The sequence below is a fragment of the Juglans regia genome, chromosome 6 (assembly GCF_001411555.2).
Source record: "Juglans regia cultivar Chandler chromosome 6, Walnut 2.0, whole genome shotgun sequence".
Lineage (NCBI taxonomy): Eukaryota > Viridiplantae > Streptophyta > Magnoliopsida > Fagales > Juglandaceae > Juglans > Juglans regia.
In genome coordinates this window covers 32810543-32835721 of record NC_049906.1, presented here as the reverse complement: position 1 = coordinate 32835721, position 25179 = coordinate 32810543, and the positions used below count along the sequence as shown (strand labels likewise).

General features: G+C 35.3%; 3 protein-coding genes across 5 annotated transcripts; 2 read left to right on the top strand and 1 right to left on the bottom strand.

Moving 5' to 3' along the window:
- Nucleotides 1–737: 737 nt before the first annotated feature.
- Nucleotides 738–13515, top strand: LOC108979711 (chaperone protein DnaJ). Its single transcript, XM_018950435.2, has 11 exons — nt 738–1150; nt 1828–1896; nt 2252–2347; nt 2541–2665; nt 3046–3241; nt 4170–4345; nt 6076–6205; nt 7474–7634; nt 12153–12235; nt 12346–12460; nt 13256–13515. The coding sequence occupies exons 1-11, from the start codon at nt 821–823 to the stop codon at nt 13491–13493; spliced, it is 1719 nt and encodes a 572-aa protein (XP_018805980.2). The 5' UTR covers nt 738–820; the 3' UTR covers nt 13494–13515.
- A 1388-nt stretch (nt 13516–14903) lies between these two features.
- Nucleotides 14904–15661, top strand: LOC108979713. The gene has a single exon (XM_018950436.2). It carries the CDS (start codon nt 15130–15132, stop codon nt 15526–15528), a length of 399 nt encoding a protein of 132 aa, XP_018805981.1. The 5' UTR covers nt 14904–15129; the 3' UTR covers nt 15529–15661.
- Nucleotides 15662–17635: 1974 nt separating this feature from the next.
- LOC108979710 lies at nt 17636–24961 on the bottom strand. Of its 3 annotated transcripts, none has more exons than XM_018950432.2 (13): nt 24854–24961; nt 23764–24104; nt 23525–23675; nt 22481–22821; nt 22279–22405; nt 21321–21661; nt 21092–21242; nt 20343–20677; nt 20137–20269; nt 19620–19945; nt 19363–19513; nt 18638–18975; nt 17636–18439 (listed from the first exon to the last, which is right to left on the bottom strand). In XM_018950432.2, the coding sequence occupies exons 2-13, from the start codon at nt 24094–24096 to the stop codon at nt 17921–17923; spliced, it is 3246 nt and encodes a 1081-aa protein (XP_018805977.2). In that variant the 5' UTR covers nt 24097–24104; nt 24854–24961; the 3' UTR covers nt 17636–17920. The 3 variants fall into 3 exon arrangements, with proteins under 3 accessions (XP_018805977.2, XP_018805976.2, XP_018805979.2); XM_018950431.2 differs by having other exon boundaries at nt 17637–18439; nt 19620–19957; XM_018950434.2 differs by lacking the exons at nt 23525–23675; nt 23764–24104; nt 24854–24961 and having other exon boundaries at nt 17639–18439; nt 19620–19957; nt 22279–22395; nt 22481–22613.
- Between the last annotated feature and the right edge of the window lie 218 nt (nt 24962–25179).

Here is a 25179-nt window from a genome sequence, read left to right as displayed (position 1 = left end):
GTTAACATTAGAATGCAAACAATTCAAAGTTTAGAAATTAAATATGGGTTTGATATGTGAACACTGATCAGTGATTAGCCAGATTTGCCAAGTTTAGACTTCCATTTTCATTTATTGTAGTTCAGAGTTTCAGTTAAAGGACTTTAGCTATCCAATACAGCTCATTTAAGTAGAACTTAGCCATATTTTAGACTTTATTGACATTTGACTAATCCAATCCCAATGCAATGATGAGTTTTAAGAATTCAAACTCCGATATTTTTTGCATTGGAATAGCTCGATAAAAGCTATTTATTGCCAAAAATTAGCACCAATGTGTAATGATAAATGGATAAGATGATATGAAATGAGTTAAGAAGTTATAATGATTAGATGATATTAAATGAGATGAGTTAAAAAATTTCTTTAAAACAAATGAGGCCTAAAATCTGACTTCAATTGGAATAAAATAGTAATAAAACAAAATAAAATTGGAGTTTGGGATTTTTAAAAAAAATCATTGTCTAACTTTAAAGAAATTAGTGAAATGTTCTTATTATAAATATATTTTATAATAATAAATTTACAGATTAACGTGTGTATATTAAAATTTAAAATTTTTTTTATTATAAAATAAATATAATATATTCCACGTAAATTACGTCAAATCGTTTTAGTGGTAAAAGTTTTTAAGAAATAAATAAATAAATAATCAAATTATTGGTCAATGAGAAGTGAGAACCTAAAACCCATCATAACCCCTCCAAAACCACAGCCCCGATACTGAAGATTCTTAACCCCTGCAGATATTTTCTTACAGTCCCAACCCCGAGCTTCGACCATGCCCATGACCCTCACTACCTCCTCTTCTTCTTCTTATGCCAATCTCATAAACCCCTTCTCCAACTTCCCCCGAATTCCCAGCTTTGCGGTTTGGCCCAATTCCTTTAATCCCTCCCCTACCCTTATCCGTTTGTGTCTGAGCTCCAGTGCTTGCGGATTCTTCAACAGAAATTATGGAATTTCGAACCCCAGTTTTGGTTTCTTCCGGAGGAGATCATGTTGCGCTTCAATCAAGGCCGCTGGGACCGATTATTACTCCACTTTGAGAGTAGGTCGCAATGCCTCTTTGCAGGAAATCAAGAGCGCTTACAGAAAGCTCGCTCGTAAGGTTTGTGATTTTTTTTATGTAGTAAATTTATTAACTTTGGAAGCAAACTTTGTTATTGGTCTGTTTGGTTGCTGAGAAAATGATAGAAACGTAATTTCACAACTTGGTGCCACGCCAATGTCCTTGGGTCAGTGATTGGAAAAATGTAGTAGTTCATGTCAGTTTGTCGTTTAATTTATTGTTCTTGCGAACATGCCAAATACATATAGCAGATGCATATTGTAGTATTTAAAAAGGATTTTCTTCAACTCATATTTGGAATCCATAAGCTCTATGAATCCTTTTCTTTCTAGAGCGTTCCATGAAATTTCACCGTAACAAATTTAATTACTAATCTTGTTCTCCTGCTCAGGTAATTGGTATAGAATTTACCGCAATTGTATTTATTTCGTCTTTAAATAAGGAAATCAATTTAGTGTTGAGATAAGCTAGTTCTTCTCATACCTTTGTTGTTATTTATGTCTACAGAAGGCGACCACCTTCCTATGCTGCTACCCATAGAAAAGCTGAAATTTTTCAATAATTTGTTATGATGGTTTATAAATAATCGTAAAAAATTATGCTTCATGTATCGTTGCAACAGCTCTAAACAATTAATCCGGGTTGGTCTAGATCTCAGTTTACTTATTTTCAAGTTATATTTTATTGGGAAACTGATATCTTCTTCTATGGAACAGTACCATCCAGATCTTAATAAGGGTCCTGGGGCAGAAGAGAAGTTTAAAGAGATAAGTGCTGCATATGAGGTATTTCTTCTCCCAACATTCTGCTTTGTTTGTCATCATTTATATTTGCTCATTCTAGAACTAACTTTTTGTACCTAATGAAGTGGTTAGTTGGATTCTTTGACATTTTTTTTGGAATTTTTTTTTCTTCATCCTTCCATTCATCATTCTTTAATTATGTTAGACTAAAATTTTGCTTCATGTGTTAGTTTCAGTAAATTTTCTTCTTCGGGGGATGTATGGCTTGATGTTAAATCAAGTAGATTAAAGAGTTGTTTGTTGGAAATTCAATGATTTTATATGCAGCTCAATTATCTTTTTGATTTCTTTTTGTACTTAAAGTTTTATTTCATTCGGTAATAAAGTATCTGTGTAGGTCCTATCAGATGATGAGAAACGATCTTTATATGATCGCTTTGGTGAGGCAGGTTTACAGGCAGAAAATGGTGGTTCAAGCGGTGGTTCACAGGGGGTAGGTTCATAACCAACTTTACCTCTTTCCAAAATGTCCAAAAAACCAAATTACTTTTATATTTGTTCACTTCTGAATTTTATTTTAGTGGAGTTTTTGTGTGTATTTATATTTTCTTACGGGGGTGGGGTGCTCATTTCAAGTAACTTCCTTATGTATCTTTTCTTGTTTCATTTCATTATTAAATTTTTAGGTGGATCCATCTGAAGTATTTAGTGCGTTCTTCGGTGGGTCGGATGGGCTTTTTGGAGGAATGGATGATCTGGGAGGCATCAATTTTAACCTGAGAAACAAGCAAAACCAGGCTCTTGATATTCGGTAACTATATATCTGCAAAATATTAGTTGCTATTGAAGCTATAAATGTAGTCCCTGCATTCAGTATCTAGATAAGTCAGTTAAGAGAAAAGAAAGTTGATTGCACTTATATACTAAAACTCTACTCCTGTGTCTTTCAGATGAATTGTTTCCTTTAGCCCTGTTTTTTTTTTTAAGATGCAGCCTTAACTTTTTGCATGGGAAATGCCTGTATGTGAATTGCTGGTTTCACCTTTTACAGTTGCCAGCCATCTTTTGGAATAGTGTTGGAATTAATTCTGATGCATATTTTGTATCGTTATGATCATGAATATTTGAGAATTTATTTTGTCATATTCATAATCTTTATTTGAATGCTTAAACTAATTCTTTTTATTATAGGCATGACCTTTATATGAGCTTTGAGGAATCAATTTTCGGTGGGCGGCGTGAAATAGAAGTTCCTTGTTCTGAGACGTGTGATAAGTGTGATGGGACAGGAGCAAAATCTAATAGTTCCATTCAATCATGTTCTCAGTGTGGAGGTAGAGGAGGGGTAATGAAAAGTCAGGAAACGCCATTTGGAATAATGTCGCAGGTAATATGACCTTCTAGAACATATTGGTGATGACATATAGAGTGAATGAGCATACAAGTGAATCATCTATCAAATGCATAATCTTTTGTCTTTGAAGCTTGCGGAAAACTTCTAGCCTGGTATCAACTCTCAAAATAATGACTCACCTAGTATTTATCAGGGTGCATCAAACTGACGGCATGCTTTTTTCTGTCCGTGAGGTATTCATTCAATATTCACTTTATTCATGAATGAATATTGTGAGACAGTCCCAGGGGGGAGGATATAACAAGAATTTCAGTTGAATAACTAAGTTCCAATTGAAATGCAATTTTCAATTTTGTTATGTTATGCTCTAGTTCTACTCTGAGTAAAGGGTAAAAACAGATTTTTTTTTGTCATTTGTATATCAAATTCACATGATGTTTATTCATTCACTCTTTCAGCTTTTATTTAATTGGAGTATCTTACTTTAACGCTATTCACTTCAATAGGGAAATCCCAGTCCTTGGTCCTTTCAATGCTTATAAATAATGTTATGTACATAATCCCACAATGCGATACTTTTCAACATGAAAAAGAAAAAAATGGAACATAAAAATCATTTGTATTGAGTTGGGATTTGTGAAAAGACCCTATAATTCTCGTAAATGATCCTTGAAAGCATATGGTGGATGCATCCACACTTTTGTCAATGAATTAACTTCTGCTACACTGTTACAAACCTGTGTCATAGTCAAATAGCTAAATGAATGCAGCTTATTTTCTTAATGTTCTTTGTTGTAACTCAGCTTTTATCTTATGTGGAACAAGTTTTGTTTGAGCTAATATTATCAATTATAGGCACATAGGATGGGCTGACCATATAATCTTTCTCCTTCCATCTTTCTTTTAGATTTCACTTCCCTTGTTTGATTTGCTGCATGGATGTTATTATACCACTTTTTAGGTATCGACTTGCTTCAAGTGTGGTGGTGATGGAAAGATAATCACTGATCACTGCCGAAGGTGTGGTGGCAGTGGTCAAGTGCGGTCAAAGAGAAACATGAAAGTGGTCATCCCACCTGGCGTTAGTGATGGAGCAACAATGAAAATTCCAGGTGAAGGGAATGCCAATAAGAACAGGTTTGCTATCAATTCCAGATTTTTTTTTTAAATTGAATTTTACTTATGTAATCTTTAAATTGAATAATCAGAGTTTTGCCAAGTGATTCTAGAAATTGGCTCTTTCTGTTTCTATTTGGTGCCAACAGCTCCAGAAACTGAGAAAGATTAATCTGAAAAAGGGATATGGAAGAAGTAAAAGAGTGAAAATGAAGAGTGCCTTAAGGGGCATAACTTTGGCTTATTACTGATATATTGTCCTGATTTCATTTTGGTCCATTGTATGGTTTTAAATTGCTAATAATTTCTTGGTGAAGTGTTTTTTAAGTCCATGAGTGGGTGGATACAATATAGATCGACTATATTGTAAAATTTGAGCTGCTTTGTGGCCTAAAATTGGGGCCAAAAAGTATGATGAAATTTATGGACAAAGTGATTCTAATGACTAAAAGGAAAACCTAAGCCATATCTAGGCCTATACTCCAAAAGGACTAGTCCAGATTAGAATTGAAGCCATTGGAATCATTATAAAGGGCAAGAACTTACTGGCAATGTAGGACCCCATTCACCACCTCCTATACTCAATGTACGGCGTTATACTCTTCCCCTGCAAATTCCTAACATTCTTGTCAGACCATTACATTATTGGTGGCAAGGCTCGAGTCCCACACTTTTGGTTGGGATTAGCTCTGATACTCTTTGTAACGACCCAAGGACAGCCTTAACCAAATTTGGGTCATACTTCAAAGAGACGAATTAATGTTACAATTAAAATCTTTGTAATCATTATAAAGGGCAGGAACTTCTCCCAGATAATATGAGATCCCATTCATCATCTCTTATACTCAAGCCTGAATATTATAGAGGTAATTTTTCTCTTTTGAGGATTCTGAAGAATATGAAAGTGTACAGATGTTAGAGTTTGTAAACAATGGACTAGAGTATTGAAAAATAACTTGATTTCTTAGAATATGATGTTTGTGACTCAAAAGTCTTAACGGCATTGCTGAAGATAAAAAAAAAAAAAGAAGAAAGAATAAAGAAAATCAGAAGTAGAAAATGCTGACTCACTAATTTGTTATGGGAGTCTAAAACCTAGCGGTGCTAGCTGCCTAGCACCCCTCATAATTCAACCAAAACTCAGCAGAAGCATGCCCTAAACTTGTATGGAAATTGGTGGAGCCCAGATTGGTTAGAAAGCTTGAGTTTTCAAATCCTACTAATGCCATTTTCACTACTACTACTATCTCTAACTGGCATTCCATTCTTCTTCTTCCCCTTTATCATGTTACGACATGCTCATTATCAGGGCTATTTGATTGTGTTCTCAAAAATAGTTTTTTAAAATTGTTACTAGAGAACAAGAAAAACATTTAGAAATATCTTATTTCTGATCATTTTGTTTTACCCTAAATTTGAAACCAAAGAAATACAAAAAAAAAACTGGTAAGTAAAAGTTGGAAATAGTCTTAGGAAACACATCCGGTAACACATTTTTGGACTTTTTTTTTCTGTTTTAATGAACCTGAGAGCGGAAAATGAGCCGTAAAAGTTGGAACAAAACAGGCTCTTATATGTTTGTTTTGTAATGTGCTTTTCACTTTACATGACATAAAGTACTTATCAAAAAGATTTATAGATAATATTTTTTTTCTTTATAATATATTTTTTAACATAAAAGAAAAATAAGGTATCATGACAGGGATGTTTAAACTTTGATTCACTCTTCTGTCTTTTTTTCCTTTTGGCAGGGGTGTAGTTGGTGATCTCTATTTGGTCCTCCATGTAGATGAAAAGCGTGGAATTTGGAGGGAAGGTTTACAGCTTTACTCAAAAATTAATATTGACTATACTGAGGCAATACTAGGGACTGTAGTTAAGGTAATAATAGCTCCTAGAGTTAGAGGTGGAGAGGTTTTATTGTTCTTTGTCATTCATCTACTAAGTTCTATTAACAAATTATTTGATGTGATTAATATTTTGCTTCACGTTTTCCTTTCTATGTTGATTTTGTTATACTTAACTTTCATCACCAGATAAATAAGAGATTAGAAAGGTAAGCTGGAATTGTCGATCACTTTGTCCAGAAACAACTTGAAATAGTATCGTGAATCTAATAAGATCTACCAAAATGGGATTCCATCTTAGGTTTCACTAGTTTCTATGGCATAATCCATAGTTATAGAAAAAAAAGAGCATAATTCAAGAGGCAATTCCACTTTGATTTTTCATCCCTAACAAACTTGGTGACATGATTGACCAGCTAATACCATTAATACTACCTCTGACTCAGCAGGTTAAGTGGTATCTAACTTGGCCTTTGTTCTTGTTTTGAAAATGCAATCAAATTGAAGAGTTCAATTCTAACTTGCACTTTTTTTTTATTATTATTGGCACCGGGTGTCCGGGAACAGCATCCTGACTAATGACTAATACAGGGGGTGCACAGGCCCTCAGCAAGAAATTTCCCACAAGTGCACCTCGGATAATTTAAGGGAAAAATCCCCAATCCGATGGCCCCTAGAGATTGTTTGCACCCAAGAGGATTTGAATCTTAGACTTGGGGGTAGCATACCCCTAAGCCCAAGGCCTTTATGACTTGAGCCAACCTCTAGGGGTTAACTTGCACTCTAACTGCCAATATGTTTCAATTTGCACCTTAAACTACCAATAGGTTTTGTTGTGCACCCTAAGTTCCAAATTAATCCCTTAGATGGACAGGGAGTGCACATTGCAGTTTTCATAGTGTATGGTACCAACTGAAACTTTTGGACCTTTGGTACTGTTTGGTCCACAGAGAAAAATGGATGGCAATTCGGTAGAGCAAAATGTAATTTCCCCCTTTTTTTTATCTACATTCTTCTGTCATTTCAGTTTCTTGAATATTTTTTTTTATCAGTAAATAAGTATTTTATTGATAATAGGCGAAGCCAAGTACACGGGACATATACAAGAGTCACACCTAAGTTTCTTGAATATTTTTATCTGGCTTGTGTGTTGTTTTTCCTACTTTCTTCAGTCATCTTTGAATTGTGGGGTGTCTGATAAGCATGAGTTATGGTATTCTCCAGAGCACTATGGCCGGTGATATTGGTGTGGTTCAAAATATGAATAAATAAATTGACTTAGAAATCTTAATGTGATTTCAGGTAGAAACTGTTGAGGGTTTGAAAGATCTTCAAATTCCCTCCGGGATTCAGCCTGGAGATACAGTTAAAATTTCACGCATGGGGGTTCCAAACATCAATAAACCTTCTCTGAGAGGTGATCATCACTTCATTGTCAATGTTCTGATCCCAAAAGCTGTCAGGTGTGTGCCATTTTGCTGTTTATACTTCTTTCCTATGCAGTGGATAAGTTGGACAGCTTTTAACAGTATATTTCTGTCTACTTCTTATATAACTTGTTTTTTTTTGTTTGTAAGTAATGGAGAATTCTATTATTAGAGAGAGGAAGCGGCTTATAGAGGACAAGCAATTTTTGGAAGAAAAGGAGGTGATATTGTTGTTATCGGAAGAGGAAAGAATCAGAAAATTAGGGGTGGTTTCGAACTGGAAAATTTAGCCTTGATGGAAGAGATTTAATGGAGGCAAAAATCGAGGGTGTTGTGGCTGAAGGAGGGGGATAGGTGTTCTAAATTTTTTCATCAAATGGCAAACTCTCATAGAAGATATAATGCGATTGAGGTCCTTCGTGATGGGGACAGGTTGATTACGGATCAAGAAGATGTTTAAGGCACACATTGTGAATTTTTATGAGCAGCTGTTTTCAGAAAATTTTTCTTGGAGACCAAAACTGGAGAGTCTTGCTTTTAATTCTATAGAGCAGTTGGAGCTGTGTGGTTGGAAAGAGAGTTTGAAGAAGATGAAATTCTAGATGTGGTAAAGGGTATGGACAAGGATAAGGCTCCAGGTCCGGATGGGTTCACTTTGTCTTTTTTTCAAGATTGCTCGAACGTTTTTAGAGATGATATCATGAAGGTGTTTGCTGAGTTTCATTCGTATAGGAGGTTTGAGAAGAGCTTGAGTGCTACTTTCATTGCTCTTATACCGAAGAAGGCAAGGGCTGTGGAGATAAGAGATTTTAGGCCTATTAGTCTGGTGAATGGTATTTATAAAATTATCTCTAAGGTGCTGGCAAATTGTTTGAGTAGGGTGATGGAGAGGATTATTTCACCATCTCAAAATGCTTTTGTGAGAGGAAGGCAAATCTTAGATTCTGTTTTAATTGCTAATGAATGTTTGGAGGGTAGGTTGAAGGTGGGAAAGCTGGGATTCTTATTAAATTGGATATGGAAAAGGCTTATGATCATGTAAGCTGGGATTTTCTTGTTTATTTACTGAGGAGATTTCGTTTTGGTGCTAAATGTAGCTTGTGGATTAAGCATTGTGTTTCGACTTCAAAATTTTCTATATTGGTGAATGGTGAACCGGCTGGTTTCTTTTGTAGTTCTCACGGTTTGAGGCAAGGTGATCCCATTTCCCCATTTCTTTTTGTTATGGTTATGGAAGCTTTGAGTAGAATGATTGATAGGGCTGTGGAGGGTAATCTGCTGTCCAGTTGTGTGGTGGGTAATGAGACTAGGAATTGTTTAAAGATCTCTCATTTGTTATTTGCTGACGATACCTTGATTTTTAGTGAGCCTGATTCGGATAATTTTCGTGTTTTAAGAGCACTTTTGCTATGTTTCGAAGCTGCTTCAGGGTTAAGAGTTAATTTGTCTAAGTCTGAAATTGTTCCTGTTGGTGATGTTCAGAATTTATCAGATCTGGCTAATTTACCGGGGTGCAGAATCTCTTCTTTGCCTTTGAGGTATCTTGGGCTTCCTTTGGGAGCCTCTTTTAAAGCTGTCAATATATGGGATGGGGTGATTGAAAAAATTGAAAGGAGGTTAGCGGGTTGGAAGAGGATCTACTTGTCTAAGGGGGGAAGACTAACTCTTATAAAGAGTACTTTGTCCAACCTTCCCACCTATTTCCTTTCTCCTTTTCCTCTTCTGGCAAGTGTTGAAAAGAGGATTGGGAGTTTATTTCGAAATTTCTTATGGGGAGGCTATGGTGAGGAAAAGAAGTTTCACTTGGTTAGTTAGAAGAAGGTTTGTCAACCACTGGATTGTGGTGGTTTGGGGATAAAAGATTTAAGGGTTTTTAATAGAGCTTTATTTGGAAAATGGCTTTGGAGATATCATTTGGAGAGTAAAGCCCTGTGGAAAAATGTGATAGAAGTGAAATATGGAAGTTTGTGGGGCGGTTGGTGTTCTAAAGCTGCCAGTGGTGCTTATGGGGTTAGTTTGTGGAAATTTATTAGAAAAGGTTGGGATTCCTTCTCCAATAATTTCAGATTGAAGGTGAGAGATGGTAAGAGGATTCTCTTTTGGCATGATTTGTGGTGTGGGGATACTGCTCTCAAGCTGGTTTTTCCTTCAATTTTCAGAATTGCCAGGGATCATAATGCATCTATTTATGATTCTTACTGCAGTAATAATAACCAGGTTGAATGGAATATCATTTTCTAAAGGGATGTCAATGATTGGGAGGTGGATGAAGTTAAGGCTCTGCTGGTTAAACTCTACGGTTCAAAGTTGGTGCTTGAAAGAGAGGTTAGTATGGTGTGGATCCCTGCTGGAAATGCTAAGTTTTCAGTCTCATCTTATTGCAGATTTTTGTCAAGTCATAGTAGTTGTGTTTTTCCTTGGAAAAGTATATGGAAAGTGAAAGTTCCCAGTAAGGTTGCTTTTCTGTTGGGTGGCATCTTTGGGTAAAGTATTGACACTGATAATCTTAGAAGGAGAGGTCTGTTTATAGCTGATTGGTGTGTCATGTGTAAAAGGGCAGGAGAATCTGTAAATCATCTTTTTCTTCACTGCAAAGTGTCAAGATTCTTGTGGACTGAGGTTTTGAGTTGGACAGGTTTACATTGGGTAATGCCTAGAGAAGTGGTGGATTTAATGGAAGGGTGGAAGGGTTTGAAGGGCTGTAAGAAGGCGGTGAGAGTTTGGAAGATGATACCTCTCTGTCTTATGTGGTGCATATGGATTGAAAGAAATGGGAGATGCTTCGAAGATAAAGAACGCTCATTGGGAGATCTTAGGGATTTTTTCTTGAGTACTTTGAGTTCTTGGGTTAAAGTGTTTGTAATGGAGGATAAGTTTCTGCACTTGTTTTAGTTTTCTGGCATTTAGTTTCTTTTCGTTTGTGGAAGTTGTAGGTGTTTCCTTTGTATACGTCCTGTGTACTTGGGCTTATGCCTATTTCTTGAATAAATTATTACTTATCAAAAAATTTTATTATTAGAAAACACAAAAGCATAGAACAAGTACATTGGATGTATACGAGAAAAACACTTTAATTAGAAGTAGAAAATGATAGAAGAAAGCATGAAAATTCAGCACATGAAAGTCTATTGTGGCTGCCCAAAGGATTGAAGTATTTGAGAAAGAAACTCTTAAGCTTTTCCCTTGTGTGTTTACAATCATCAAATTTTCTATCATTTTTTCCCTCCAAATACACCAAAGTAGACAGATGGGGGCCATATTCCACGTTGCTACAATTTGTAGGGCTGCCATATAACCCTCTCCAATTTGGAAAAAGGTCTACTATTCTACTGGGCATAATCCACACTTACCCAACTCTACCGAAAAAGCCATTCCACGAGACTCTTAACAATTTTCAATGGCGTAAAAGGTGGTCTATAGATTCCCACTCTTTTTGCACATACAAATCTGTCACAATGATTTGACATTTCCCTAGGTTTTTCATGATGAGGATCTTCCCTAAGTAGGTTTTCTAAGCGAAAAAAAGAACTGCTCTTGAGACTCCTTAGTCCATCAAATACTCTTCCAAGGAAAAGAGTTGTTATCCTAAAGGTACAAGGACTTGATAGGAAGATCGAATAGTGAGCTTCCCTTTCATGGAAGGGTTCCAAGGGTCTGATATGCACATCTAAGACATAATCTAGTAGACTAAAAGAGACTGGAAAACTCTGTGAAGACATCAACCTCCAGTCATGTGTTGATCTGAAAAAACTAGCATTCCACTCAGAGGAGCCTCCGGAGAACTCCAATAATCCTCTTCAGATATCTTTTCACAATCCCACTTAACAAGGCGGCTCGTATACCTTGTTAGGGCACCATTCACCTCAAGCACTACTAAATTTAAAGTCCACTACAGCTTTCCACCAGACCTTCCTTCATGTTGGTAATGCCGAAGCCACTTCCCTAGAAGGGTCTGATTAAACAGAAGCAGGTTTCAAGCTCCCAAACCTCTCTCAGATCAGAGAACAAACATTTTCTAGTTTACTAGGTGCAATTTGAACTATTAGCCTTAACCACCTCATATAAAATCCCATTGTAGTTGCTCTATTTGATTGGCCACAATAATGAGGGGGAAAAGGGATGGAAAAGATGTAGGCAATGTGGACAGAGTACTCTTGATCAACGTGATCTCACTGCCTTTAGACAAATAAATTCCCTTCTAGCTAGCCAAACGATGCTCAATCTTCTCAATCACATAATCCCACATAGACCTAGTCTTGAAAGAGGCACCCAATGGAGACCAAGCTATTTCGTTGACAAAGAGGATACCATATACTCCAATACTCTAGTCAAACCATCTACAAGCTTAACTGAATGTAAACAAAATCCCACTCTCATCTATATCAGATGACTATCTGGCAAACTAATTGCTTAAGCTAAACTTAAAAATATCTTCATAGTAATATGGAATTACGATGCTTAGCTATGTGATGATAGTTTCATTGGCGTGATCCTATTTTTATTTTGTTATCTTGTGCACATGTTTAAAACCCAAATGAACTTTGGTAATGGCAGTGATACAGAACGCCAAATTGTTGAGAGATTGTCCTTACTTAGGGCATCAAGCAGACTCCATTCTGATTTTGCCAATACAACCGGTATTGTCAGCTATTTTCCTTATATTACCACTTTTAAATTGAAGTAGATTGTTGGTGAACATCCTGCTGGAAATCCAGATTTTTATACCTGTTTCATTCTTTCTTTCCAGAAGTACTGCAAGGTGACTCTGATAAACATAAAAGTAGAAACCAAGAAACCCATTCTTCAAGCCCACAGATCAAACGCGTGGCATCTTTATGGAACTCCATTAAGGATTTCTTGGGGTATGTTTCACTGGTACTTCATATCATATCTTCTTAGCTTGACTTGACAATTAGGCATGCAGAAAAGTTGAAATTATGCTAAGCATAAAACTCAAAAATATTGAACTGAGAAAACAGGATGTCTTTAATTCTTTGGAATTGAGAAATCAATTAATGGTGAAGCTATGTTTTCAAAAGGACATGTAAATTAAGTAAAAAAGCTTTTGGGCATGGGTGCAAGGTCTGAAATGTCACCATCCATTTGCCAAATGGCGAGTCACAACTCTCCAGATGGCTATCCAATGGCACTGCCTACTGGCAACCATCTCTCGCACCAAGCTCTCGTATCACAGGGTTTTTGTTTTGAAATTCTGGATTAGATTGGTTTTACTAAATGTTGGAATGTAACATTCTCAGTAATATGACCAGTATGTTAAATGAAAAACAAGATGCAGATATCCAACATTCCTGGGCATCGAGGATCCTGAGCTATCCCTATTTAAGTTCCTCAATGAATCCTGTTTGATAACCTAAAGCTGTGTGCATATGAGCGACTCCTTTCTAAGTAGTTTGTTAGATGAATAACTTCTCAAAGTTTTTCCTGTAGGTTGCACCGTAGTTCCTCTTAAGAAAAATGGGCTGATGAGTCGTCGTGATTATGGTGTTCACTATTTAGAAATAGGACTAACCATGGAAGAATTACTTGTTCATATAGGCAATTTTTGCATCTACTGGAAACGAGTCTTGAATTTGCTTACTTGTCATCTGTAAGCCTTGAACTCATCCTGCAAATTTCTATCTTTTGCTTATTTACAGGCGGCGAAGTTCTCAAGAAGGGTTTGCATCAGTTAGCTTGGAGCCATCTGTTTCATTGTGGAGGTGTAGCAAGCCAAACTCCTCATTTGTAGTTTCAATTTATGTAATTTTTGTTTTAACTTGTATATTGTCCTTGATTGGAAAGACCGAGGACTGCACATCGATACAGAGAAGAATTAATTCCGCCAGTATCCACAGAAAAAGAAAGGAAATTGAATCAAAGAATTTTTTTAGGTAAACCATTTGAGGGTATATCCACATGTATTACTGTAGTGGACAATGGGATTGGATGTAATTTCAGTTTTGCCTGCATCCTTTCCCTTCTTAACTTTATAATGCTCAAGAAATGTCTCATAATGCCTATTATATTAATACAGTCGTTTACTTATATAAAAAAGAAAGAAATGTCTCATAATCTTGTTGTATTTTCCATCTTGGAGCATTGATGACAAAGAAAGATCTAATTCAATCTTTGTCATTGAGGCTGAAATATAGATCTCAAACTGCCCAGTATTGAGTGTTGTGAAAAACACCACACTCACGCAACGATAGTGAGACAAACAATGAAATAAATGCGGAAATACAAGAATCAAGTGCACACGCAATTACACAGCATAATATTTACGTGGTTCAGCAATTTGTATACGTCTACTAAGCTGTAGGAGATTTTATTAAGAGGAGATTATAACACAATGAATTATAAAAGCTTCACTTTACTCGCACAATTTCAACTCTCTCTATTGGACTTTGTTCTCTTACAAGAAGGCTCTACACATTGTTTGCCTCTCCCTCACTTCAATCTCATCTACAAACATGAAATAACCTTCATATATATATATATATATATATATATGTATATATGTACGCCCCGACATGAGAAATCTTAAGGCGGCAAAATTAGGATTCTTCACTCAAGCGATGTGTTGAGTGCATTCTGAGTGAATCTCGAGTGAACACTAGGATTACTATAGTAAAATGTAAAATAAATTTCAACCACAAAAAGTGATTATCTATGTCATGCTTAATATCTTTGAATAATGCTATATATATATATATATAGTTATAAAGTATGTAAGTACAATACAGTCACTTGGAAAAAGATAGAATTTATTATTAAAAAGTTAATTTTTTTTATATAAGTCTCGTATTTATTCACTTTTTTAAAATGATTACGCTATGTTCATGTACTCACGACTGCAATTATCATTTTTCATATCCTTTATGTAATATCTCCACCAAGGTACCGTTTAAATACAAAAACATTCTTAATTTATCTTATTATTATAATTTTTTCAAATTTCTATATAAAATATAATAAATAATTTAACTTTTTCAAATTTTAAAATAATAATAATATTAAAAAATAATATTTTATTTAAAAAAAATCTACACAATCTCTTACTATTCATATAACCTCCACATACTACACTTTTTTTAATTTTTATTATATTATCAAATATTTAATATATAAATAATGAATAGAAAAATTAAATTAATTAAAAAAAATTAAAAAAATAAACTCAAAAAAAATTAAAAAATTTTAAAAAATTTAATATATAGAAGTTAAAAAAATTGTATAATATCACTCTTTATTTAATTAATTTAAAATCATTTTATTCTATCTCATTTATCTCTATTCGAGTCACAAATGTCCCTTCTTTGAAACTTGCTTGCAGCTTTGCTTCACCGCTAAGGAAAAAAAGTCAAGAGGACCAATCTACATGAAATCATCCAACTACCCGACCTTCCCTTATTAAAGCCAACCCTCTACCTCAACACACTAATCCCGTCCATAAAGCATAGTTTCCTGGGAAAATCCCTTACAACAACAGTTTTTTTCCCCGTCTTTTTCTCATCCCCCAAACACCCAAAAAATGGCTCTAGAATGGGTTGTGCTAGGCTACGCGGCAGCCGCAGAGGCCGTAATGCTTCTCTTGTTGACCCTCCCAGCACTCGACCCTCTCCGCAAGGGTCTTCTGTCCGTCACCAAAGCCCTTCTCAGACCTTTCCTCTCGATCGTCCCGTTCTGCGTCTTCTTGCTCTTGGACATCTACTGGAAGTACGAGACGAGACCTACGTGCGGCTCTCCCGGCGCCTGCACTCCTTCGGAGTCTCTTCGGCACCAAAAGTCCATCACGAAGAGCCAGAGGAATGGGATCTTGATTGCTTCGGCGTTGTTGCTCTACTGGGTTTTGTACTCGGTGACGAATCTCGTTGGTCGGGTCGAGGAGTTGAAGTATAGAGTCCAGAAGTTGAAAGATTCCAACGAGTAAGGGGAAAGGGAATCCCATTAGGTGCTGTATACTGTTTGGTTGTTGGGAAAAGATAGAATTTTTACGAGAGCTATGTAACGGATATTATTTTTATTTTTTTTTAGATATTTACAGTCGAAGCATTCATAAATAATTCTCAAAATCCATTTGAATGTTAGAATTAAAAACTAAATGCAAAGTTAAAATGAAATAATAAGTAAAATATATTTATTTATTACATTAATGGATAATGTAAGAGATTTGCTATCCAACCACCCGCACACTCTACCTGTTTTATTTTTAATTTTATTTTTTTGTTAAATTAATTGAATTTTTATACTCAATCAATTTTACACCGTATATTTGTTAAGAAAATAAAATAAAATAAAAATATTGTGTGGGATATAGAGATGATAAGGGGAATTTTTTATCATTTAAATAGTTAGAATCCAATTTGATCACTCTGATTCTTTTATTCTATCCATCAAAATATATCATCAAAATTTATTTATTTTTATTTTACATATTAATTTTTATAATAGATAATATATCAATTTATTTATTTATTTTTATATTATTTAAATATTTTTTATTTAGTTCAAATATTTTTTTTAATTACTAATGAATTTTTAAAGAAGGGAGAAAATAATTAAAAGAATTTTAGAATTGTGAATAGTATCTTCTACATTTAAAGGATTATTATAGTAAAATGTAAAATAAATTTCAAAATACAAAATCTATTGGAACAACTTTCTTTATATTTTACATGAGTCATTATGAATGCTCTAAGACTTAATTGTAAAATGAGAAATATTTTAGTCATAAATTGATTATATAAAAATAATTTTATAAATTGATATAGTTTGATATAATTTATCAAATTATAAAATTATTTTTATTGTAAAATAAATTTGACAGATTATATAAAATTACGTCAGTTTATAAAATTATTTTTATATAATTTATTTATAGCATTAGCACTCCTCTTGTAAAATAATATATAGGGTATTTAGCATTTATGTTAAGCCATGGGAGTTCAAGTTGTACCTCTTGAAGATAAATACATAGGAGGGGTAGGGTTCCTCAACAACCGACATCTCTACTCATTTCTCACCCAAAAAAAAAAAATCTTAAATAAATTAGTTGTTACAATCTGCCTAACGGACTGCAATACCATTAATAAAGACAATAGTTGGTTGTTTTGCACGTAGTTTCTTTGAAATTATTAGTTAGGATAATGCCGACACATGAAGGACAACGCCGACGATAATGTAGCTACATAGACAGCGCCACAATGCACACGTGTGATCATGCCAACACACGGAGGCTATGCCCCTTGTAGCTGGTTTCGACAATGAATTAAGTGGAAAATTAAATAAAATATTATTTTAATATTATTATTATTTTGATATTTGAAAAAATTAAATTATTTATTATATTTTGTATAAAAATATAAAAAAAATTATAATGATTTGATAAAATAAAATACTTTTTATATCAAAATCAAGCCAAGGCCGAACTTGAAGAAAAAGAGATGCATCGATGGGATTAGAGAGAAGCTTAGGGTTTTTCTTTCGTGATTAGTATACTAAGAAAAAAGAGTTTTATTCTTATTAAGTCACATCATACAAAATGATTATGAATTTAATTATTTAAGTTGAAATAATGTAGATCGTCACATCAATAAATATTAAGCGACAGCATCATCTATCTCGATAATTTCAAAACAATACACTGGTAGATATCAACAGCTCTCTCAAAGTGTCTATCACGTCTTGTGCCTCCCTCCTCTCTGATTCTCTCCTCTTTGCATCATCTTCATTGTCGTTGATGTTCCAAATCTGACTTTCAATTTTTATTTGGAAAAAATGGAATTTGTATATGTATATTATAGTACAAACTTTGAGTAAAACAAGTGATTTTTAGAGTTTATTTTTTTAAGTTTGAAGTCCAAAGTGATCAAATCATTGGACCATACCGGGAGGCGATAGGATCGATGCCCGAGAGCAAGAAGAACACCATGGTGCAATCCGGTCGGAGCCCAGATGGAGGAAAGATCGATCGGTGCTCGTTTGACCCTCTCACCCACCAAACTAAGGGGGTCGATTTTCAGCCATAATCATCAAACAAGCTGATTTCTTTCCAATCAAAGGGAACTAATATTTGCAGTCCTAAGATATACAAGTCTCGTGCACTCTCTTTGTAAAAAGTGAGTAAATATATGACCTACATGAAAAAATAATTTTTTAATGGTGAACCTCACCCTTTTTAAAGAGTGCGCGGAGCTTGCACACCCTAATACTACATCTAACAATATACCCAAAAACACCCGGGCATTTAGAAAATAATTACAATTTCTGCGAGGAAATTACATACAAAAAATGGAAGTTACTTGCACTTAACCATACAGATCCTACCGTCGAAGCTTCTTCAGTAACCACTTCCTCCGTGCAGTGACATCCATGGCCACAAACATCTTGGCCTTTCTCTCATCTTCCAAAAGTTCACAAGCCTCCAAGAAGAGCTCGTCATCCATGTCTGGAACAGTTTGAAGTGCTGCAACAATACATTCTATTGAGCTGTAGTCTTTGTCCTCTTCAGCACCCCCGTGAGTTTTGACTAGACATGACTTCTCCTCAGCTGCTTCTTGTATCTCCTCCCCAAGTGTTCTCTGAACTTTTTGAGTGCATGCTGAGGTTGATGAACTCGCGGATTTTCTCTTTTTTCTCTTCCGAGACATTTCAAATTCCCCAGATGGAGATTGCATGTCTCCCACATCATTGATCCCCATCCCAAAGGCATTATTGTCGGTTTCGAATTTTATGTCCAAACTACTTGTTCTACCATTCCAACTGTCATTTCCATAAATCAAGCCCAAATCACTATAACCATCTAAGATCCTATCTCGGTATGCAATTGCATCAGGATGCTCCTGCAAAAAATCATTTTAAGAGAAAGCTACTCAAGTTATCCAGTTCGCTGATCTACAATCAGTACGACTATGTTCAGCACTACAGTAAAAAGGCGTGTGTGGATGCATGTGTGTACCATATTGTGCGTTGAGATACCAGAGGCACCTTGGAACACCCATATACTATAGCAACATATTAGGAATAAGAAAGAATGGTACCTTGATATACGCCATCCAAACATCATCATCAGCTATCAGTGTTTGGTCTATTTCATCCCAAGCAAAGCCATAATGATTGAGGAGATTCAAGACATCTGTATACTCTTTCATCAAACTCAAATAGCGATCTTCCAGCACATCTTTGTCACAAATAAGTCCGAACTTTTTATTGAATGACGCAATCATCCAGGTCCAAGCTTGCTCGTTGTAAGTCCCATAAATCTTATTTCCTCTGTGCAGCTGCTCTAACATGAGGTCAATAAAATAACGGTCCATTTGCCTTGTCCAGTTTATCCCTAGAGGATCACTATTAGCAGGAGATTGGTCATCCTCTTCACCTACAAATTCAAAAAACTGACATTAGGTGAGAGAATTTATTCTACATGCATATGGTACCAAAGAAAAAATGAAGTAATTATGTAGTTTAATACTGTTCAACAAAAACAAAGGTTTCAAACATTACTTGAAATCCATAGATTTCAATGCTCAGGAAATAGAACTATTACTTATTACAACACTAATTTAGACAAACTATGGCACCCGTAATTACACACGTTAGTGCAATTTTCACATGGCCCTTCAGAATTGATGCATGTACCTTAAAAGTTTCTGGTGATCCTAAATAGATTGTACCAGTCTTGTCTACCTATAGGTAGTATTGCAAATGAGAGAGAGAGAGAGAGAGAGAGAGAGAGAGAGAGAGAGAGAGAGAGAGAGAGAGAGACCAATATTTACTCCCAGCATACAGTCCTCAGCTTCCATAGTGTGACTTGAGTAATTACTCCTTTTGCCAGTGTTTTCACTTCCGTAGATAAAAAACAAATCATTGAAATTTGGTAGAGTTCTATTGCGATATGTTCGGGCATCAGGATGCTCCTGCAGAAACTATCTGTAAGCTGCTGGGAACTTAGAGTTTTTATGTAATGTGAATTCTTAAGGATCATCTTGACATACTTATTAAAAAAGAAAACAAAAAGATCACCTTGACGTAACCATGCCATAGATCATCTTCAGCAGTTATCATCTGCTGCATTTCATCCCAAGCAAATCCGCTATGGTCAAGTAGAGTTTTCATATCGTTGAATCGCTTCCTCAAATTCATAAAACGACTTTTCAGGACATCTTTGTCATACTGATACCCAAATTCTGCACTAAACTTTGAAACCATATCGCTCCAGGCTAGCTTGTTGAATTTATGATCAACAATACTTCCATTGCATACCTGCTCTAACATAAGATCAATAAAATATCGATCCATTGGCGGCGTCCAATCAGTTCTCCAGTGATGGCTATTGCTAAGCCTGGCACCTTCAGAAAATTCTGAACAATATAAATATGGAAAAAATAAAATCTCTGGCTACTCATTAAAACAGTATATTCAGACACATTGAACAAGCCTATTACTAATTGTACACCAAGTACAGTCCAAGTATCAAAGACAAAAATTAAAAAATATATATATGCCACGTTACTTTAAGCTTGTCAAAACAAAATCTCACCAACACCATTACAGCCAATATCTTGACCTGATTGGTAACACCCTCTATCAGAAACTGGATTTCCATAAATCAAGCACAAATCATTGTAGTTTGGCTTTGGCTTGTTTCTGTATGATTTTGCATCTGGGTTTTCCTACACACACACAGTGTTATCCACATATAATTGAAACTGACATATAAGACTAAAATAAGTTGACAAAATGCACCTTTAAATAAGCATCCCAAACATCACCATAAGCTGTGACCATTTGCCGTGTTTCATCCCATGAAAACCCACTCTGGTCGAGAAGATTTTTCATATCATAGTACTGCTTTTCCAAACTTCTATAATGAATCTTCAGGAAGTCTTTGTCATAATGTAGGGCAAATCTGTCCCTGAACAACATAACCATATCTATACATGCTTGATTCTTGAAAGTGAAATCGATCTTCTTCCCCTTATGTACTTCCTCTAGCATAATGTCAATGAGGTATCGATCCATTGAAGGTGTCCAATGTGTTCTTGAAAATTCACTGTTTGCATTACATTGGATGTCCTCTCCTTTTGCAAACCAGAGATTTTGTATGTTAATATAAAAATAAACGTGTATTTCAGAGAGAATAAATTCAATAATGCAACTGATAATTCTCTTTTTACTTTTTGTCAAATGCTAGGGTTCAAATACCCTTACACATACTGATGAAAAAAAAAAACCCTTACACATAAATAAGAATTAGGTTTCTGAGACATCAAAATTGGGATAGCAATCAGCAGATATGGCAATAATGAAAAGGAAAGGAGATGGATTTTTTTTATAATTTGAAACCAAACAGATATTTTAGGTTAAGAACAACATAATGGGAGTATGAGGAGACTGATTTTAAGTTAGAAATAACATAATGGAAAAATAAGAAGCAGACGATAAAATTCTTAAATTATTTGGGAAGCTCTGCACTGCTGAAAAAAGAAACATACCAATCATCAAATCTGGATCTTCACTCTCAAGATCTGCATTGCATGCTGAAACACTGTGTCTCCCATTAGAAACTTCCTCACCATATATAACACATAATTTGTGATAGCTTGGGACAGATGTATTTTTATAAGACCGGGCATCAGGATGCACCTGCAAATATCATACAAAAGGCACATAGTAAAACAACTCATTCTAAAAGATATAAGAATGGGAAAGGTGGCAATTCACCTTAGTATAAGAATCCCAGACGTAATCCTCAGCCGTTACCATTTCTCTTGTTTCATCCCAAGAAAATCCACCTTGTTCAAGAAGAACCTTTATGTCATTATATTGCCTTCTTAAATGTTTGTATCTATTCTTCAGAGCATCTTTGTCATAGTGAGTGCCAAACTTTGCATTGAACAATTTGACCATTTCAATCCAAGCCTCAGCTACAAATCCATGACCAATTTTATTCCCACTAAGCACCTGGTCTTGTAATAATTCAATGAAGTAACGATCCATTGGGGATGTCCAAATCATTCTCTGGCATTCGCTACCAGCAGAGGAATGGCCCTCCTTTTCTTCAACTGCAGGAATGATAAGATAGATTTATGGGGATGATTAATCTCTCAACAAAACATTAGAAATTTCAAACATAGATAATATATGAAGCAAGTGTTATAGTAGCCGTCATTCAAATATTAATCATCCAATTTCACAGCAATTGCATTGCTCCTTTGCCCTGGCACATAACAATATCAATATCAGCAGCTCAATAATTCTCTCACCCTAAGAGAAAATTTAAAGAAATTACTAACAAGACTAATAATTTCATGCATCTTACTGAACTTCTCATGCCTACAGCTATGTAATGAAAAAGCAGGAACCTTAAAAAATAAAAATTACATTAAAGAGAAAATATAACCATTATGCTGTATACCCATCTGTCTCATTAAACCTGTATATGATAAAATACAGTTTTATGAAGTTTGATACCTACCATCAAAATGATCTAAAAAATCCCAAATGGAAACATAAAGATGAACCCCCAGCATTCTTTTTTTTCATAGGAAAAGAAAACTAGTATTAACGAATTTTAAGAGTGGTAGCCTGAGGAATACAGGTTGTATACTAAAGGTCCTCCAACATTTTTTTTTATCGTTTTGATATAAAATGACACCAGTCTTGAGTTGTATAAGATCACCTTCAAAATTTTTTCCTCGCTGAAAATGACTAAAATGTCCATTGCTGACAGCATTTCCAAATATCAATTCCAAATCTCTACAGTTTAGCAAGGTCTTCTTCCTATATTGACTTGCATCTGGGTGTGCCTACATTGGCAATTGTAAGTGCAAAAGACAATTGAAAACATGAATCCTAATAACCAAATGGTCAAAACAGTGTACCTTGATATAAGTATCCCATGCATAATCGGCTGCTGCTATCTTTTGTTGCTTTTCATCCCATGAAAACCCTTTTACCTCAAGTAGTCTCTTCATATCGGTATAGTACTTAAATAGTTTCTTATAACGGTGTTTTAAGAAACTTCTACCATATTTTGTTCCATATTTCCCATTGAACAAAGTGAGCATATCTTTCCATGCTTGGTTTTTGAATGTATTGTGGACCTTATGGCCTTTTTTAAGTTGGTGCAACATAAGCTTGACAAAATATCGGTCCATGGCAAGTGTCCAATCTTTTCTCGAATGCTTTTTACTCGCCGGTAAAAGGCTATTCACTCCAATACCTACAATAACTATGTAATCAGTAAAAGTAGCTTCTATTCATTAAGAAGAGATGATGCTACTTGAAATTCACATTACTATAGAGCTAGCAGAAAACATGAATTATCATCTTACTGAGTTTATTTCCCAACAAAGCAAGAAACTCAAGAAAAAATAAACCATCAGGATTGGTCACATCAAGTATTCACAAGCCAAGCACATGAGATCATTTCATTCTACCTCATCTTTTTGTTCACCCAGGGGGGTGGGTTAGTTTAGGTGCTTATTTTTCCCATAATAAGGAAAAGTTTAAAAAACAACAATATGTCTTACCATTATGCAGCAGCTACTATATTAGGTTATAAATTAGATTGCTTAAGGTCCAGCTGTGAGAATATTGATATTTAACCAGGCCACTGTTTACTGCCCCAAAGATTGGCTGAAAATGAATTTATAGAGATGGAGTAGAAGGCAATTTCCTCCTGATTTATAAATTATAATGTGTATAGAGTTCCTTCCATCTAAATTCGTTGCTTTTGAGTCTTTTCTCCTTTTCTTGCATACTCTCTAAATTAACAATAATAAAAAATAAATAATTAGATCTTGGCATAATTTTAAGCACTACCAAAGCTGCTTCAGTATAACCACAGTACCAATAGGATACATTTCAACGCCAATGACAAATGCAACATTTTTGCATATCCATGACAGAACATAAAAACACACCAATATTCAATCCTTGAATGTCATCATCAAAGTCTAAATCGTGACTGGACCGGCTGTATCTTCCATCTGCTGTTGTGTGTGCATATATCAAGCACAAATCATCAAAGTTCATCAAGGCTTTATTTCTGTAGGACTGCGCTTCTGGGTGAGCCTGCATTTGTACTATGCCGATTAACTTTCACCCCAAAGGTAGAGCTAAAAAAATATAAAAACAAAAATGACCAGAGAAAGTAATGCACCTTGGCATAGGAATCCCAAACATGATGACTGGCTACCACCATTTGTTTAGTATCATCCCAAGAAAATCCATTCTGATCGAGAAGAATTTTTATATCATTGAATTGCGTCCACAAATTAGTGTAGTGACTTTTCAAGACCTTTTCGTCATATGGAGATCCAAAATATGCATTGAACATGGTCAGCATATCAGTCCAAGCTTGTTTGTTGAATGTATGGCCCATCCTGTTCCCCCTATGCACCTGATCTAACAAAAGATCAATAAAATAGCGTTCCATTGCTGGTGTCCAATTTGTCCTTGTACGATCACTGTTCATGGGAATTTGGGATCCCATTTCTTACCCTACAAATCAACAATTTCATTGTAACCATATGGCCCTTTAAACATAGAGGATGACTCGTATCTAGTCTTAGTAATGCTATGGCGCAAAAAGGATCACCTTAAGTACACAAACAGGTTTGCACGCTATCTTAACACATCTAGCTTTGGAAAAGTCACGAGACCACAATGTAAACACTAACTAGTGATCAAACCAAGAAAATACAATGAAATAGAACAAAATTTTGAATTAACATATGATCTTTTGCCCTTCAGAGAATAAAACCCAGAGATTCACAAACAAACGCAGTGCACTGGTTTGTTCGCGGTTCGATAATCCCCAAAAAATAACAATTCAAACTCATATCGACGACCAAAGTAAAGCAAGCTACTAGAGAGCACAGCTACAAAATGATCTCAAGTTCCACATATTAACAATGTTTCTTTGCCAAGAAAGTCGAGGGGGAAGAAAGGAAAGGGGAAATGTTCAAATTTATACTCCATACTTTTCTGGATTTCTATAAAACGAAGATCACAGCTCAAATAGACAATAACGGTTTGGGTTTAGGCTCAGCCCAGTTAAAGTTTAGCTCCTAACAGTATCAGAAAGATGATAATGTCGAGAATCTAAGTTGTGGTTCCATCCGCCGTTTCCTACACCTTCTCAGTAACCAAACAGCACATAATCTAATTTCATAAATATCATGTGGGTGTGTGTGCGTGTGCGTGTGCGTGTTTCGCGAGAGAGATAGAGAGATATTAGGGTTTAGTACCTTCGATTTGGGAGAAGGAGAAAGAGACCACGAAGAGAGAGTGTACGGAAGAAAGCCGTTCGAGGCAGTATGGTTTTCCTCGACCAATGGGGCAGACACTTTCGCGGCTTCGCCCCAACAAAATATTTGTACAACGGTGGCCACACTAGTTACATATTAATAATCTTTAACGGCGGTTAATATCGTCTTAATAAGAGTTTACATTATATATGCGAGTTATAGATTGCTGATGATGTTTCTGTCTTAACAAATACCATAGATTGACTAGTTGACAAGAAATGGGCCAACAGAAGGCCCAACATGTTAGGTCCCGATTGGCCCAGAAT